General features: G+C 39.0%; 1 protein-coding gene across 2 annotated transcripts in view; it reads right to left on the bottom strand.

Moving 5' to 3' along the window:
• The window catches only part of LOC134538432 (ATP-binding cassette sub-family G member 1-like), a 314,270-nt gene that overhangs the window by 48,658 nt on the left and 245,817 nt on the right, over window positions 1-19,795 (bottom strand). For both annotated transcript variants that reach the window (XM_063379757.1, XM_063379756.1), the window contains exon 3: window positions 10,641-10,758. In XM_063379757.1, the coding sequence (XP_063235827.1) occupies window positions 10,641-10,758 (118 nt within the window). The remainder of the gene's footprint in view (window positions 1-10,640; window positions 10,759-19,795) is intronic.

Consider the following 19,795-nt stretch of genomic DNA (forward strand, 5'->3'; position numbering starts at 1 on the left):
ACTAATGCCAGATGCAAACTAAGAGTTTTAAATTAGATATATTACTTAAATAGAATTTTTTAATTATTTCATCAGCGAGAATTAATTTATCTCATTCAAAGGTACTTGTTGCAAGTAGTTCTGCTTTTCAACAACATATGACACCACGTATTGCTTGCAGGTAAATAATATTTCTTCCTTTCATGCGGGATGCAGGATTCTCACTAACGATCGCAATAAAGGGATGACATCTCTAGACTCCAAGGAGAAGGTAGTTTGTTCTTCCAGTTAGTGTTTCTCAGATTTCTCAGGGTATATATTATTATTTGACTGAATAATGATTTTTTTCTTTTAAATTCCACCTAATAAAAATAAAATAGAAGCACTCAGAGAAAACCATCAGGGATGATGTCGTTTATAAACATCATAAATTACCATTTTTTTTAAATATTCCAAATTTAATCCTGCTTAAGCAAAGAGTTCTAGCACAAGCGGGCTTGTGAACTCTCATGTTGCTTAAGCAAAGAGTTCACAAGCCCGCTTGTGCTAGAACTCTCATGTTGCTTAAGCAAAGAGTTCACAAGCCCGCTTGTGCTAGAACTCTCATGTTGCTTAAGCAAAGAGTTCACAAGCCCGCTTGTGCTAGAACTCTCATGTTGCTTAAGTAAAGAGTTCACAAGCCCGCTTGTGCTAGAACTCTCATGTTGCTTAAGCAAAGAGTTCACAAGCCCGCTTGTGCTAGAACTCTCATGTTGCTTAAGCAAAGAGTTCACAAGCCCGCTTGTGCTAGAACTCTTTGCTTAAGCAGGATTAAATTTGGAATATTTAAAAAAAATGGTAATTTATGATGTTTATAAACGACATCATCCCTGATGGTTTTCTCTGAGTGCTTCTATTTTATTTTTATTAGGTGGAATTTAAAAGAAAAAAATCATTATTCAGTCAAATAATAATATATACCCTGAGAAATCTGAGAAACACTAACTGGAAGAACAAACTACCTTCTCCTTGGAGTCTAGAGATGTCATCCCTTTATTGCGATCGTTAGTGAGAATCCTGCATCCCGCATGAAAGAAAGAAATATTATTTACCTGCAAGCAATACGTGGTGTCATATGTTGTTGAAAAGCAGAACTACTTGCAACAAGTACCTTTGAATGAGATAAATTAATTCTCGCTGATGAAATAATTAAAAAATTCTATTTAAGTAATATATCTAATTTAAAACTCTTAGTTTGCATCTGGCATTAGTCTCGGTAACTAATATGAATTCCGATTTAGGATCTGACGCTGTATCGAAACGTCATCACTGTAGATACTGTAGCAAGGTGTTTACCTTGAGAAAGAATGCTAAACGACATGAGAGAAGCGAGTGTAATTTGGGTCCTTGTCAAAAACCGTTTCATTGCAGTCAGTGTCAGAAATCCTTTGGTAGAAGATATTACTTGGATAGACATTACAAGACCTGTACAATTAAGATGAATAAAGATAACGAAGACTGGGCTACAACATCGCGGAAGAGGAACGAAGGCGAAAAAGCTAATGCTAAAATTACTGATCTAGATGAAGATAATAATTTAAAATTTAAAACAAACGAAGGTAGTTGTAACCACATTAGAAATGAAAATATATTTACTCCAATATCTAGTCGTCTCCATGAAAATGAGAAAGATGGAGAACCATCTGAAGCTTACAAGGTCGAAGACTTTGATGAATCATCTGAAGCGTGCATGATTGAAGAATGTGGTGACACATCTGAGGCTGACATGATTGAGTACTGTACTGAAGCACCTAAAGCAGGTAAGATCGAAGACTGTGATGGCGGTCTGAGACCAAAACGATGGAAACGACGTAATAAAATAAATTATCCTGATCAAGTTTGTGGTGCTGACATGATTGAAGACTGTGGTGACACATCAGAAGCTGGCGTGAACGAAGACTGTGCTGACACATCTAAGGCTGACATGATTGAGTATTGTGCTGAAGCACCAAAAGCATGCAAGAGTGAAGACTGTGATGGTGGTTTGAGACCAAAACGATGGAAACATCGTAATAAAATAAATTATCCTGATCAAGCTTGTGATAATCACTGGCACGATGACAAAAGTGACCTTGAGGTTGGTGTTAAAACGATAGACACCAGAGATAATATTTATTATAAACATGCAAGGATGATGAACGCAGCAGAAGAGTTTGATTATACCTCATGGGAAGATCCTAACATATTGGTTGACAGGCTACGACTACTACATGGATCGCTTTGTGCAGGAAACTATTCGAACATTAAAGAAATATCCTTCATACTCAAAGAACTGAGGGAAGCTGGCTACATACAATAATGGCTTAAATTAAATGTATGTGTATAAACTTGAAGATAAATTAATATATTTTCTTTCCAAATGGTATCTACCATTTATCGAAATCTGATTTCTAAATAAAACTTATAACTTAAAGGTGCAAAATACGTTACCACTGCCAGTCAAAATGTATACTAATAAAGACATGTTAGTAATCATGCCAAGTTCGATAAGAAAAGTAATTGGAATCAGTTGGAACCAATTGAAGATGGAGATCTTGGAACAATTGGAGCCTTTTGAAGCATTTGGAGCCTTTTGGAGCTGTTGGAGCCATTTGGAGCATTTGGAGCCATTTGGAGCTGTGTTAAGCATTTGGAGCATTTTTTGGAGCTGTTGGAGCATTTGGAGTCTTTTGAAGCATTTGGAGCCTTTTGGAGACATTTGGAGCGTTTGGAGCATTTGGAGCCATTTGGAGGCATTTGGAGCATTTGGAGCCGTTTGGAGCATTTGGAGCCATTTGGAGCTGTCAAGCATTTGGAGCCTTGTTTTGGAGCTGTTGGAGCATTTGAAGGCTGTTTGGAGCATTTGGAGCCATTTGGAGCTAAGAAGTAGTCGTTGCACGTCTATGCAGGGCTAAATGTTTATAAGATTGCTGGCTTTCGCAAGTGATTCTGTAGTAGGATAGAAATTGAGTAATAAATATTATGTTTGTAAAAGACTTTGAGGTGTTTTTTGGTTGGATCTTTTGTCGAAACTTATAAGTGAATATAATTCCACAGTGCATTCTACCACGAAAATGAAGCCTAAAGATGTAAAGGATGATCGTCTACTTGGGACTGTATTCACCAACACGAAGAAGAAAGATACACGCAATAATAAAGCTAATGTTGGTGACATTGTGAGAATCTCCAAGCAGAAAGGTGTCTTTGAGAAAGGTTTCACGGCGAATTGGAGTTCTGAACTTTTCCGTGTGACACACGTTCGTGAATCGGAACCGAGGACCTACTACCTCGAAGACTTGGACCACAAGCCTATTCGTGGTGGCTTCTATGCTGAAGAGATCCAGCCTACGATGTATCCGGGCACATATTTGGTGGAGAAAGTTCTCAAACGAAGAAATGGCCGGTCTTTTGTGAAATGGTGGGGTTTCCCGTCTCAATTTAATTCGTGGGTAGCAGATACAGAAATCGAGAAGCGCTAAAGGTGAATAACACCTCACTTACATTTTTTTTTTCAAGTACTTCGGAATGATTAATGTTTATACATACATTACAACATTTAAAGTACGATTATCGCACAGGAATTATCTCATGTCATTTATGTAGTTGGGTAGTCTAAATATATTTGGTTATTCAATTGTTCTAGCTCCTGTAGCATACACCTGTTTTGTCTGCTGCGGGAGTGACGTCTGTGCTTGGGAAGAGGCTTTCACAGCAGCGCGTGTTCGGGCAGGAGGAAACACACAGAGCCACTCAGGGTGTTTGTGCCGTCAACCATAGGCTACATAATGTTTTTGGAATGTGTTGTGCAGGATATTTCGAGCGAGTTCTGGAGTCACCGTAACTGCCACCCAGTGGTGTGTGGGGCTCTGACGACATCTCCATGCTAACGTGGTAGTCTGCTTCTAACCACGCTCCTATCATCATGGCTTCCACCAGTGTTTACGCGGAGTGTTTGCGATTGTAATTTAAACAGTGTTACGATGGACGATGTTCGGGAATTTGTAATGGAGGTAGTACGTCGCTACATAGGTATGGACTTTAATGAAATACATTACCACCTTACATCCTCCACCCTCAACATTCTCGCTGAGTTCCCTGAGGAAGAGGAATTTATTACCTATTTATATCATGCTGTTATGACCTGCATCGAGGACGCAAAGGAAGCGCAAGAGGCGAACGAAGATGTGGATGAAGGAACGGATAGTGGCTTGGGGGATAGTGATGAAGACGAATTATAAATTTGTGTGTACTACGACACCAAAGGTTGTTACAACCAGTCTGACATTCAGCATCCTAGAGACAACATCAGCACTGCAGCCTTGCAGTCATACCTGTAGAACTAGCATCAGCCTTGCAGAGCTAGCACAGCTTCACACATCAGTTATCGTGAGTACTGGCAAAAATGACATTATTTCTCTGCAACATTCAGTGCCTCACATCACAAAAGGGGTATAACCGCGCCGGTGCTACGCCGCAACTCACACTTCATTGACGCTTGTCCTGGACGCACACGTAACGTTTCGGTTGCTGATGCAGCCTTAAGTATGTCTAAGCTTGTGGGAAATTTACTGTCAGGTCGTATATGATATATAACACAGTTGACCTTACTACATGCTTGATTGCGTACATCTAGGTTGTCCTCGTCACAGTTCGACACCCAGTGATGACCAAAGTTGCAGACCTCCAGCTGGAACTGACCATCAGCTGTCACGAAGAACACACGACGGAATCCAGACGTTACCTCTGCATACTCAGCAGATGGATCAAAAGACATTTTGACCACAGTACACGGGTACTGGATGAGATCTATGATTCAACTAGCTTCTTCAGGATCGTTGTCCTCAAATTTATATCACAGTACAAAATTTCAATATGGCCGCTGGACATGTTATTAATTTGTCAACATTTAATTTTCAAAATATTATTTAACTGTAAAAATTAAATGCAATCATTAAATTAAAGATTTGTCTGTTATCAAAGAAACATGTACAGTATACTTAATGCTCTAAGATGTAGATGTTATATAGAATAAAATAATGTTTAGTTGGATGAAGAATATTTATAAATTGTATTTTATGATTTAATAAAATTTAAACAGTTGATATTAAGAGGTGTATCTTAATTTTTGTAACTTAGTTCTGTATCGGGTGCAGATGGAGAATGAGTGTTTAATTGAGTGTTGATTTTGAATATGAATGTCGAATTAAGTATTGATTTTTGAAAAATGAGTGGAGAGTATTTATTTCCATACATTACAACATTTAAAGTATGATTATCGCACAGGGATTGTCTCATGTCATTTATGTAGTTGGGTAGTCTAAATATATTTGGTTATTCAATTGTTCTAGCTCCTGTAGCATACGCCTGTTTTGTCTGCTGCGGGAGTGACGTCTGTGCTCGGGAAGAGGCTTTCACAGCAGCGCGTGTTCGGGCAGGAGGAAACACGCAGAGCCACTCAGGGTGTTTGTGCCGTCAACCATAGGCTACGTCATGTTTTTGGAATGTGTTGTGCAGGATATTTCGAGCGAGTTCTGGGGTCTCACAGCATCGCTCCACTAAAGTGGTAGTCCAAACTTTTAAAGACTTATGGAAACCGCCTGGATAAATGTATAAAACTGTATGGCAAATTCCATTGCGCTCATTGTAATGTTCAGCTACTTAAATTCTGGCTATTCGACCACCCATACTACTATGTATAATTGGGTCTCGAGTTAATGTTGCCTTTGTCACTATGATGTGTAGTGTGTGAATATTATGTGATTTTATTACTCGTTATTTACTTCTTTTAAATCATCGATTGTTCTTAACCCTTGCTGTTTGTAATAAGATTTAAATAAATATGTGTTTAACATTTACGTTGTTTGCTTTAATTTCAAAACATTTAATTGCCGCTATTATTGAATTGTAACTATAAGTTATTAGTCTCCTCAGCTAGAGTGATTGCTTTAATACATAAATTCTAACACTACCTTCGAGATGTCTTCCGCCACTACGAGAAGAAGAGAGAGAGACTCTACACAACACCAATATTTTATAAATACTCTATCATATTTAATAAACATACATTAATAAATAATAATAATAATATGGCTACAGGTTCCAAACTTATCTCGACTGGTTACACATTGCATAACACTTGTAGGTTTTTAAATTCAAACTTGGCACCATCCGGCGACAATACCTTGAATTAAAGATGGCCGACAGTGGTGCCATCCGGTAGCGACTTTATGAATTAAAGATGGCGATGGTGGCGCGCTCCGGCGGTAACTTTAAGAATTAAAGATGGCGACGGTGGCACACTCTGGTAGCAACACTAGGAACTAAAGATGGCGATGGTGGCGTCATCTGGTATCGATTATATTAACTAAAATATGGCGACGGTGGCGCCATCTACCAGCCAACTTGAGAACCAAGATGGAGGCGCCTCTGGCAACTAATTTTTGAATTTGGCGCGCGATACTAGCGACATCTACCAGCCAACTTGAGAACCAAGATGGCGGCGTCTCTGGCAACTAATTTTTGAATTTGGCGCGCGATACTAGCGACATCTACCAGCCAACTTGAGAACCAAGATGGCGGCATGCGACACCTGCCTGCCGACTCCCTAACTAATATTTGAATTTAGCGCCATCTGGTAGTCTGTGCTGGAATTAAAGATGGCGGCTGTATAATAATTTTAATTTAAAATGTGGGGCCTTAGGTATGCATTAAGGAAGGCAAAAACACCCTCCTCCCCCATTTATCATAAACTTGCCGTCAGTACGTAGCATATATAGATTATTTATTCCTCCATATCCCAATTGGTCTCGTGGTCTAGTGGTCAAGGTGTCCGCCTCGTAACCACGACATCCTGGACGTTTTCACGTCCCATGGATCGAATCCCAGCCTCGGCACTGAAAATATTTTAGTTAAAATAAAATAATCCCTGCTGCTATCTGGTGGCGACCAACAGAACTATATGACGTCACAAGATGGCTGCCTCCAGCAGACGAAAACAAGATGGCGGCCACCAGCAGACGAAAACAAGATGGCGGCCACCAGCAGACGAAACAAGATGGCGGCTGATGATTACATCGAATTTCAAAAGTTCGAAAAAAAAATTCTAATCCAAGATGGCGGCCGTGACGAAAAGTGCAACGGTGACGTCACGATTCGAAGTTGGTGGAAATTTCTAGAAATATAAAATGGCGGATGGATTAGCATGGATTAGCATATGGATTAGCATGGATTAACATATGGATTAGCATAGATTGGCATACGAATTGGCATAGATTGGCATACGAATTGGCATAGATTGGCATACTGATTGGCATAGATTGGCATGGATTAGCATAGATTGGCATGGATTAGCGTAGATTAGCATACGGATTAGCATGGATTAGCATACGGATTAGATGACGTCATCCAAGATGGCCGCCGGATCCTCGATCCTCCGCCTGTTCTTGAACCCCCTATTTCCAACTACTCGCGTCAAAAAATTAGAATTAGGTTAAAATATACTTCCAATATTTGTTTACATAGTTCGTTAGTTAGAGTTGAAACTAATATAAGCGTGTTAAAAATGCTGTTTCATCTCAACTTCAAAGATGTATACCAGTCTTGAGAAGCGCTTAAGGTATAAGTATAATAGGTGTTTTCAAATAATTTTCTTGGTGATAAATCTGCAGCAAAGTTTGCCGGGCGAATTCATTTAGACAACTTGTAGATTCGTCCCTGTATCTTACTGGCACAGGATGGGGTAAAAGTTGTGTACCGGTTTCAAGGGCTATTATAAAAACGGAGCAACTTACATAGATGAGGTATATTTTATTGGGATCAGGATACATCCCCATTTTTTTAAATCAAGTTTTGGAGATCCCTTCGGGAAGATTGTGGGCATCAGCGGCGAAGCATTTATGAAGGTGATTTCAGAACTCTTCGACCACTCTTTGGCACGTTTCGAGGGGTGTAGCGGTGATTTACTCCAGAATTTGCATCTTCAGTTCTTCCAAGGTGTGAAGACGATGTTTGAAAAAAAAATTTCTTGATCTAACCCTACAGGAAGAAGTCACAAACAGATTTTTTTTTAATAGCGCTTCAAAACCGATGCACACCTTTTGCCCCCATCCCGTATCTTTATGATGTTGGGTTGATCAGCCTAGAAGTTGAGTTGTATCCCAGCCATAACTACGGGAAGATAGCCCTGGGAGTGACCGGGAAGAACTAGAGAGAGGTGACACTGTGATGGTTCCGGACTGCCTTCTGCAGCATGGAGGTGAAGAAAGAACATGACCCTCGGTCCTCAGTTCCGGAAGTAAAGCATGCGAGAGTGGAAAATAAAACCTCGACACGACCGGAAATCTAACCCGTGATCAGCCAGGCATAATAACCACAGAGCTAACAAATAATTAATTAGTGTGGGCAAATATTTTCTGTCAATTATATTGTTTGGAGACAACAAAATATTCATCTGTAGCTGACACCTTAGCTCTGGCGAGTACTGAAAGCCTCGCTGACGTTATTTTTTTATAAAAGTTTTTATTTAATAATTCTTGCACTGGCGAAGAATAATTAAAAATAATTTAATGGACATACACCATTGCTGGTCTTCATTGTACGTCATATAGAAACCTCAAGAATGGACACGAAGGATAAATACACAGGGGAAATCAAGCGAAAATACTATGACAAATTATAAAATAGACAACACAATGTGTTCGTCTGTGCAGTGATATTTTTTCTGACTTACTCCTTTCACTGAAATCCCTGTGCTGACTATTCATCAAACATTAGGCTTATTTTGGCTTTGTGTGTGTGTGTGTGTGTGTGTGTATTCATCCACCACGTCCATGCTTGTGGTTTCTCCATGACATACAATGAAAATCAGCAATAATGTTTTTTAAAACATAATATACTTTTAGAGTATGCACTATAAATATTTTGTAGCAGCTTTAAAAACATTTTTATTTTATAAAAATCACCAGGCCTAATGGCAAAGTGGCTCCATATTCCGGCAAGTAACAAATTACCACTTCGAATATTTATGCATAAGGTTTCTTAGTAGCCAAAATACAACCAGCCAAAAGATAACAAAAAAAAAAAGAAACAATTATGCCGAAACCTGTTAATCTAGTATGGCCATGGCAACTTGACCCTCAAGGTTGAATAGATTTTTTTGTACTTGACCCTCAAGGTTGAATAGATTTTTTTGTGACTGGCATTTCTGGTTTGTCTGCAAAATCACTTATCGGTTATTTAAGTCATCAAGTTCGCGAAATTTTTAATTCAATCATCCATGTTCTCATACCCAGCTCTAAATTATTCATCTCTTCTTTATTATGGCTCATCTTATGGTCACATCGTACATATGATTTATGTATTATTAGTGAAAAATGTACCAAGAGTTTTGCAACATAGGCTACACGAGAAAGATAAATTCTGCACTGTATACCACACACTTGCGTGACAATAGTTCAAGCCAGGATTGAAATATTAAAATGTTGTAATGCAATCTTCTTACAATACTATAGCTATAGCATTAGTATTCAAATGAGTCCACCTGGAATACAGGCCGAACTGTCTATTCAACGCATTAAAACCAAAATTCTTTTTAATATTACAGTTAAAGCTGTACAGTATTTCAAAGAGTATTTGTTGACGTGTGGTATGTTGGATGTATCGTTTCATCATAGAATATGGAAAAATCTTTGGATTTGCAATTGCACTTTTAGTTATAAAAAGTGAAAAACACAGCAAACATCCAAAGAGTATTATAACAAAGATGTCTGCTACGACACTCAGCTCATGGACGCATGGACTGGCGAGAAGCTGTTCGCACACATGGTAGTTCGGCCAGAGGGACACGAGCCCACAGTCCGATTTGATGGGAAGCCATTAGTTATTTAGTCCATCAGATCCGACTGATCAGTCCACCATCCTTGCAGACGGCAGTTCGGACTGTGCCGAACTGATGTCTGAACTGACAGTTAGGACTGATCGTGTATGGCATCACTTGGCGAGTTTCCACATTCGGGGGATGAACGCGGTGCGAGGAGGTGCGAGGAGGAGCGAGGAGGAGCGAGGAGGAGCGAGGAGGAGCGAGGAGGAGCGAGGAGGTGAGAGGAGGAGCGAGGAGGTGCGAGGAGGTGCGAGGAGGTGCGAGGAGGTGCGAGGAGGAGCGAGGAGGTGCGAGGAGGTGCGAGGAGGAGCGAGGAGGAGCGAGGAGGAGCGAGGAGGAGCGAGGAGGAGCGAGGAGGTGCGAGGAGGTGCGAGGAGGTGCGAGAAGGTGCGAGGAGGAGCGAGGAGGAGCGAGGAGGAGCGAGGAGGTGCGAGGAGGTGCGAGGAGGAGCGAGGAGGTGCGAGGAGGAGCGAGGAGGTGCGAGGAGGAGCGAGGAGGAGCGAGGAGGAGCGAGGAGGAGCGAGGAGGTGCGAGGAGGAGCGAGGAGGTGCGAGGAGGAGCGAGGAGGAGCGAGGAGGAGCGAGGAGGAGCGAGGAGGAGCGAGGAGGTGCGAGGAGGAGCGAGGAGGAGCGAGGATGAGCGAGGAGGAGCGAGGAGGAGCGAGGAGGTGCGAGGACGAGCGAGGACGAGCGAGGACGAGCGAGGAGGTGCGAGGAGGAGCGAGGAGGTGCGAGGAGGTGCGAGGAGGTGCGAGGTGCGGTCTTACTTGAACCCGGCGAGGATGTTGAGCAGAGACGACTTGCCGGCGCCGGACGGACCCATGATGGCCGTCAGCTCGCCGGCGCGGAACTCGCCGCTCAGGCCGGTCAGGATCTGCTTGCGTTCTGACGACACACCACACAACCACTACGTGTCACTAGCCTCCACACACGTACACCCTTAAAACAACATATTAGCTCATGGCTGTATCTCCAGGTGACCTTCACACTAACACACTGAACTGCGAGGGCTCACTGCCCGGAAAACAATTGCTGTACCTTTAAAAACCATTCCTTTGGAAACCAATTTTAAAAATAGTTTGTAATTCTTTAAATAAATATATTGTACCACATGACTTTGGTTGTTTTTGCTCACATAAAATACACTTCTCTTACAAAATTGGCGCAAAATTGTACATTTTAATCAGTGTTTCATATAAGCATATTTTTTAAACCATGGAAATAATTTAATATATAATAGTTGAACTATTTTCTTTTATTATGCTTATTGATGTGATCAGTTTATACTGGAAAGCTATTCAGGGAACGGTATACATATAACTTAAATTATTCGAGGTACTGGGACAACACAAAGCATAAATGTCCGGGTAGGAATCCAAACCCAGTATTACTGCGAATACTATTTTGTAGTGATACAGTTTTTTGATGTTAATGTACGAATTTACAAATATCTGCAATATCTAAATGAATATTTCTGTCCCAATTAAAAAAAAAAGATACAATGAGGTTGGACTTCACTGTTCTGCACCTACTGGCGCGTTGTTAAGAGTGCGCGATACATGTGGTTCCGAGCAGCAAAATCGACGTTTGCGGTGGAGCATATTCTGTAAATACAATGACATAAATTGGATTTTGGTAAAATATTATTTACAGAGTAAGGATGGATCATAAAATCTTATTACTCGAAATTGTGGTATGTGTCTTATTTTATTAACTAATTATTCCTAAAAACGGTGAAGTTTAGTAGACGAATGCTAGTATAATTTGATTGGAAATGGGAAACAAAATAATAATATTATACAACACATATGTGTGCATGAGTTAGAAACAGCAGGATGCATTTAGAAGCAATACCAGCTGAAAAATCTGTTCCGCCGTAACCTTTGTAATCGGTATACGAAAAACGAATTTTACACATCGTAGTTCACGCGTCCACACACAGATGTCGGGCACTCCGTACGCAGAGGAGCATCCGAGACCGGCCGTAGCTTGGGAAGATAGCGCGGGAAAGGGCGGGCGGCGCCGGGCTGGCGAAGCCAGTGCGCATTCCACGTTCACACGCTGGTGACAGTAGATAGGACAAACTGAATCCTTAAAAATGAGATCATACCATGTTTCACCAACATCGGAAAAAAAAATTGCAAGTTTTGATCTCTTTAGTTTATTACATATCCAGTTATTATAATTACATACGGCCATCTTTGTATTGTCTCGTGGTAATAATGGGATTTGAAAGTAAAAGTATATAATTTAAAAAGGCCACTGAAAACTAGATGCTGCGTGGCATTTTGCTGAAAACGAAAATTAGAGCACGTTGGCCTGTCGTTCTCCATATTACCTGCTAGGGCTGCTACTGTAGTTTTTGAAGTTGAAAATTAAAAAAAATTAATAATGGAATGGAAAATAAATATAATAAACAGAAATAAAATTCATTACTAAACGATCATCAGTTTCAATCTGGCTGTATAATTAATTTGGACTTTACTAGTGCAGAAAAATGTTCTATAAGTAAATACACTTGTTGAACTTTACTCTAAATAAATTGGTGGTCATGTGGGTAAAGGCGTCATAGCTCTAAACTAACGTTTGAGGGTTCGAATCCATTATTAATATTTTTTTTTCTATTGCGGAAATAGTTTAACGTCCCATTATAAGGACTAACATAAAGCAATTTTAAAATATCAGTAGCCTTTATCGAAACAATATAAAATATGGCGACTACAAAGGTGCCAACTATCACACACTAAACCTTTCTCAGGTTGTATCTAGCTGTAATTTTTTTGTTGTCAAGTTGCAAAGAAATGGTATGATCATAAGCATGGGCGTAGATCCCGGGGGGGCCAGGGGGGCCCGGGCCCCCCCTGGAATTAATGGGCCCCTCCTTGGGGGGGCCCACTTCGTGATTTTAAAGTTAATGGTGTACACAGCATATATATCAGATTATTATTTACAACGACAACAGACACTTTGACATGCTTTATATTCCTACCTTTGAGTTCCGTAGTTATTTTCCCCTACCCCTTCTGCGAAAGCCATGGTATGGAGTTTTCTAGTGAGAACTTTGAAACCCTTAATTCCTAGAAACCGTTCATTCCAAAGGACGAAGCTCGGGTAGGGTTCCGTTAGCATTTCCTCCCCATTGTTACGCACACTACCTTGTCCTCTGAAACGACAGTATTATAGGTTTCAGGTAGTCTGTTTTTAAAGTGGTTTTGCTCTCGTGTGCGCCAGTCTTCTGCTTTCTTGGCAAACATCAACATGGATAAGTTCGTGACGCGGAAGAAACGTAAAACAGAATCTGATTCTCACCTGGTAAGCTTGATTGTTTTATAAGTAGTGACTATTATTTAAGTAATATATTTTATTTAAGTGATTATGTAACGTTATTTTTCCCAGGAAATAAACAACTTAATACTTTAACAGTAATTATAGCAGAATTTAGTTTGTTTACGAACTGAAACTTATATACCATTTTCTGGAATTTTTTAGCTCATCTCCATTCTGTAAGGCTAGCTGCTCTGTACGTTACATGTGAATATACAGGGAATAATTTTTTTCCTCGTCAATATGGAATTTAAAATCACTCTCCTTTTATTATCAAATGATAATTTTCACAATTCATGGCCGATAATCACTTTATAACATTTGTTATTTGATAACTGCAACACTGCACGAGTAAACAGAAGTAAGAGTGAGAAAGAAGTATTTAAACGTTACATATCCGTATTTAAGTTAATAAGGAAGCAAACGCGTCTCTTTAATAACTAATCAAGCGACATATTTTAACTAAATAATTCACTGCCAAAATACTGATTATACTAAATATAAGCCGAGAAATGTATGTGGTTCAATTAGCTGTAGTATAAATTTCATAGTTCTATCTCCGATATTTAACATTTGTCTCTTTAAGATTTTTTTCTTTTTTACCTGGTTGATGGCTTTACTAAATAAAATAGTCTTTAAGGGTTTTAATATGATTCGATCGTTAATTTTATGTTGATCCGTTTATTAGCTTTGGCGCTTTGGGTTTTTAGGGCGCATCAAACACTGTGAACAAAGAATTTTACGAACAGCATTTGAATCGCAGTAATAATGTGATGTGGCATAAAAAAAACCGACAAAGTGCGAATCTAACTCGCGCACGAAGGGTTCCGTACCATTATCTATAAAAACGGCAAAAAAAAAAAATCATGTCTGTTGTATGGGAGCCCCACTTAAATATTTAATTTATTCTGTTTTAGTATTTCTTGTTATAGCGGCAACATAAATACATCATTTGTGAAATTTTATTCTGTTTTCACTGGTGAAATTGCTCTTAGTTATTCCAGCTTCTTCATGCGAAGTTGAGCGCAGCTTCAGCGCTCTGAGGCGTCTGAAGACACGGTTAAGAAGTACCACGACTCAAACCCGTCTCAACTCAGTGACTGTGTGTCATGTTCACAAAAGTCGTTTGGATGAACTTAGTTTACATGAATTAGCTAAAGATTTTGCTTCAAGATCTGAAATTAGAATAAACACTTTTGGAAAATGGTAATGTATGGGTGGGGTATTATCTATTTGCATTATAATCACGTATATTATTTTTATAGTTTTTTTCATGGATATTTTATGTATTTAGGTTAGCAAATTATTCAAACATGTTTGAGAGATCACTTCTTATAGGCATTAATTAATAATTACTAAAACATATGTTGCTCTGCTTTATTGTTAATATCACTTACGTAAAAATAAAGTGTATAACATACGATCTTATCATCCAGAGAAGACTTGTTTCGGTTGACCTCTAGCGCAAAATTCTTAAACCACAGAATTCCCGGCCCCCCCCTGGAAATCCTACAGATTTGCGCCCATGATCATAAGGGTTTTGTTTACAAATTTAAGCAAACGATCATTACTATGGGAGTGGTGCCTCTCCCTTTACTTACTCTATGTGCTGCGGCCGGAGGTTTTTTTCCCCCTCGTTGCAGTAGGTAATAGTCGTTAATATTTAATGATATGTTGTTTATAACGACAAAATACACACAAGTAATACCAAATGTATTTAGTTCGAAAAGTTAAAGAAATAAATTGGGGAGAAAAGGGGGGGGGGGGGGGGCAAATGGGCCAGCCCCGATTTTACAAAGGCAGCGATTTTACGAATGTCATCCTTGGAACCGTGAGCCAAGGGCGCCCATACCCATGGGCAGGGTAGGGCTGTGGCCCCCTCCCCCAGCTTTCAGGAAGAGGAAAAAATGTATGGGTTTTTGAGGATTTTTGGCAAATTGTAATTTTTGACACTTTTTGTCAATTTTTGAAGGTCTGCCTCCTCCCCTTACAAACTATTTTATAGTCTGCCCCCCCCCCCCCCCTTACAAACTGCCATATGGGCGCCCTTGCCGTGAGCATACGTAAAATCGTGGTTCTAGTATTATTAAAATGTGGAAACTAACAAGTGTTGTCACAAAAAACGAACTCGAACCCAAATTTATTGACACGAACTTGAACCGAACTATTTCAAAGTTCGGTTCGAGTTCGAAATTTCGAACGTTCGCACAGCCTTATGCAATACAGTAGAGCACTCCTCAACCGAAATCATTGGGGGGAGGTCTATTCCGGTTATGGGAAAATTCCGGGTAAGGGGAGTTGCGGTAGGGAGGCAAATAAAAAGGCCTTTACATGCTGCACATATTAACTTATATGTATAGCCAAACTTCTACTGTAAATATTTTCCACAGTTATAAAACCATACAATAAAAAATATGTAGATCTACAAGTACTGTTTTCAAAACGTACCGGGTCGTAAAACTCCGGGCTGGTTAAATAACCTTCATTCTAGCAAGCTGGCAAGTGGGTGTTTCTTATCTCTGTGGGTGGGTGGGGGCGTGCGTGAGCGAAGAGGAGGGTGGAGAGGGTTCGGGTGTGGTAGTTTGTTTAAAAACACAGAGATAGAAAATACAGATAAAAGTAGACTTTTAACCATATATTAAAGTATAAATATTTACATAATACATATTTGCACACTAAATTATTGTCTACAAACTGAAAGCATCACATATTGGAAGTATATGTTACTCGCTATCACGTGTGTCAGCGTGTATAGTGGGAGTCGGTGTACATACTCTCGGGCCGGCCGGAATTTTCCGTTTACTTGACATAGTGAATCAATGAAACTACTTATAGGATAAATATCTTTATAGTAATTCACGTCCTACGCGAAAACCAGCGGTGTATTTACGTAAAGCGCGGGAAAGACAGGCTATAATTAGCTCTCTGACAGACGTGCGCGCGCGCGCCTACATGTACAGTCAGGCAAAAGCAAAAACGCCTCGTTCCAGTGCGGAAATGTTTTGGAGGTGTTTTGTAATGTTTTAATTTTTTTGGAAAATTAGTTCCGGATATCGGGAGTTCCGCTTGTGGGACTTCTTGTTGAGGGGTGCTCTAACTGTACTACTCTTGAAATGTCACACGTGAATAGAAACTTATCAAATAAGCGTAGCATAGCAATTATATATCGCTTCTATTAAAAACATGATTTCAGAGGATTTAAAAACGGCTATCCAGGACTCTTTTTGGTCATAACATATTTTCTATTGCTACATCTGGACACACATTAATGTTAATTGTTGCTGACATCACATAACACAGTAAAAACAAATACTAAACGTCCAAAATATATACGGCACAACTGCATTGACAATTCACTATCTAGCACTAGCGGCCGGCCGAGGTCGACGTGCGACCTGAAAGATAAGGTGTAACGCTGTAAGCAACTACCGCGTCTACCATAAAAGGCAAGTGAATGGGTGTTGTGGGTTTGACGGAGGGGAAAAAGTAAAGGGAGGAGGGCATCGTGTTGTGAGGTTGTACGGGCCAGCAGATGTTTTCCTCAACTGTAGTTCCGGATAACTGGATGCCGGATACACGGGGGAGGAGTACAGTATAATAGAATATTATAATTACATCGTAAAATGTTATTGGTCCCGAAATGTTTGTATCAGTACGCGGTGTAACATAGTTACACTTATTTGTAAGTGAGGAGTATTTCAAACTTTTGGGCACGGTAAACGAATCTTACGAGATGCTATAGCTTCAATTATTTAATGTGTACTACTTTTGGCGGTGAATCCTTTTTGTACCCTTGTTCTGTTTTGTGCGAGTACATTACAATAATCGTAATTTTCACCGCGACTGAAACTGGAGAACATTGTAAAAATCTCACGTGTCTAAAAACTTCATAAATACGCATGAACAGATGAATAGAAAACAAATTGCAATAGCTACTAAGGTACTATTCCATCTTTAACAATTAATCGTTAATTTGTGGTATCATATGTGGTTTTCTACTAAGACTATGCTTTATTTCAAAATAAATGTTGACGTACTTTATATAGTAAATTAAAAAAAAAAACTTATTGGTGGAAAATAACTTGAAAGTTTATGTATTTTATCGCTCAAAGACTTGTTGGAACCTACATCTTCGAAGCAATTTGATACCCCGAAAATCTTAATGAAATTTAAGAACCGTTACTAATACTTAGCTAACCAACATGAAGGATTTTGGGCTCTTTTGGCGAAAAACCGAGACTGCCTAAAATGACTCATGCAAACTGAGTCAATAAAGGTGCTTCACCTACACCATTACAGACATCATGCACATAATCTTTTATATTTTCTGCACACATTAGTTATTATTTTGTGGATGCGATTTGTAAAACTTCGATTCTTGCAAGGGCCGAACACGGAATGTCATCTTTCTAAAGTATTCTATATACATTTTTAAAGTAAGTAATGTATTATATATATTATATGTGTAAACTTTCTACTGTATTCCATATAAATATATATGTAAACTTTCTAATGTATTCTATATACAACGTGTATCTAAAACATACTGACAAATTCTGGCATAATATTCCTGGCGAAAATACAAGACGTAAACCTGTGTACCATACTTTTCTCGTCAATGGATTCGGAGTTTTGAACCCCCAAAAATCAAATTTTCTTATTCTTGAATAACTTGCACTGCGTCTGATGATTTTGTAGAACGCAAATTTTTCACCACTAGATACGTAGGTTGTAATGAACATCCTTCAATGAATATAACTGCATTTCTGTTTTAGCACATTTTACCACCTGAAAAGCTAATAATAAATAAAAAAAACCGGGGCAGGCATTACAAAGCACGTTTGCAAGGTGTAAAGTTTCCTTTCTAAAAAAATTATATGCCACAGTTTACTTACTGATGATGTTAATTTCAAGATATGGAAAATTCCATTTTCGGAGGTTCGTAACTCGATTAATGAGTAAAGTGGTTATTAGGCTTTCGTCTTGTATTCTTTCCAGAAACAGCCTGCCGAAGTTTGTACGTATGTTTTAAATAGTCGTTGTGTATATATGTCAACTTTATATGTATTCTATATATAGTGCTCAATAACCAAGAGTAAACTTACTTTGGTTAAGTTGCTGAACCTATGACTAGCCAATTGAAAGAAAACGCTACGTAACATGAACGAAAAAAAATTCTAAAGTAATACATAATTTTTCACCCAAATTTATTACATGTTTCAATATTAATTTTCGATGGGCTCTTTCGTGGGCATCTTTATTGGAAGGCCGCGGTGTGCTAGGGTTAATGGCTGTCGCTCATTAGCTGTTATAGTATCTGTATCATATTTAGATATACCGTAGCTTCAATTACAAAATAGCCACTGAGCGACAGGCAGCAAGCCCTCCCACACCTTAGGCCGCGGCCTTCCACCATAGACGCTCTTAACGACACATATAATTTAGTCTAAAATTTGCCGCAATATAGATACACTACTTAAAATATAACAAGACTCGCTGGAAAATGATTTAAACTAAGGCCAACGCGAATGCGAGTTCAGTAATTGAACCTTCAGAGGTAGTATATACATAGGTGGGTAGTTACAATGACCATGTTCTACGTTACTACGTTATATGAGAAGATACATAAGTTTTCTTTCTGTAGCGAGAAGTTGGCTGAATTTCAACATAACACAATAATTATATAGTGAACTGTCATTCAATTTCGAAAAACAGATATAACTTCCATTGAGATGAAGTCCATGTTGTCCGAATTTTGACGTTCACTTTTTTAGAAAGTTTCTGGCAGTCCAATAGTTTTCTGGTAAAATAAGATCTTTGCAATCCTGTTTACAGAGACCTTTCTCACAAGCTAAACGTCAAAATTCGGACAATGAAATAGATTATAGTAGTTCTGTTTAAATTATGATTACCAGTTGTGATTTCAATAATAATAATTTATGTGTAATATACTGTAATGCCAGTAACATTCACTTTTAAGTTCACTTAATTGGTTACGGAGCAAATATTATGTTGATCGATAAAAAAAGGTAATCTTAATTATACACAACATACATTTATAAAAGTTAAATTAAAGTTAAAATTAAAGTATGGACATTTGGATTTAGAGAAAATATAGAAACAAGTATCTAGGTCCATTGCGGGGGAAAAAAAAAGACAAATTCTTGTTTGACTTTTCAATCAAAAACGTAGACTACCCGGACTTCATGTTTTTTTTAAACTTCGAAACGTAATTTGGAGAAACAATTAGCAAATGTTCATGTAGAAAATAGTACACTAGCAAACTGATTAGAATAATATTTCCTGGAGTAGTTCAGCTTCAGTTGCCTGAGCCAGTGCCTAGTAATTCGGGTCATCCAGACAACGCTGACCAGACAGAGCGGAAAACTGTTCCAGCCTATCAGGACGCGCCATTGGTATTAACGCAACCTCGCGCGATAAGAGCAGAAAAAGTTGAGGTCAAGCCGATATTTTGTAATGCGGAAAGTGCCGAGATCGGTGATTTTTCAGAGTTTAATATGCTGTTATATTCTCAAACTATTAACAAATTATGTTGTGTTTTATTCTCTACAAATCAATGGTACATTTGTTACAATAC

This window comes from Bacillus rossius, chromosome 13, assembly GCF_032445375.1.
Source record: "Bacillus rossius redtenbacheri isolate Brsri chromosome 13, Brsri_v3, whole genome shotgun sequence".
Classification (NCBI taxonomy): Eukaryota; Metazoa; Arthropoda; class Insecta; order Phasmatodea; family Bacillidae; genus Bacillus; species Bacillus rossius.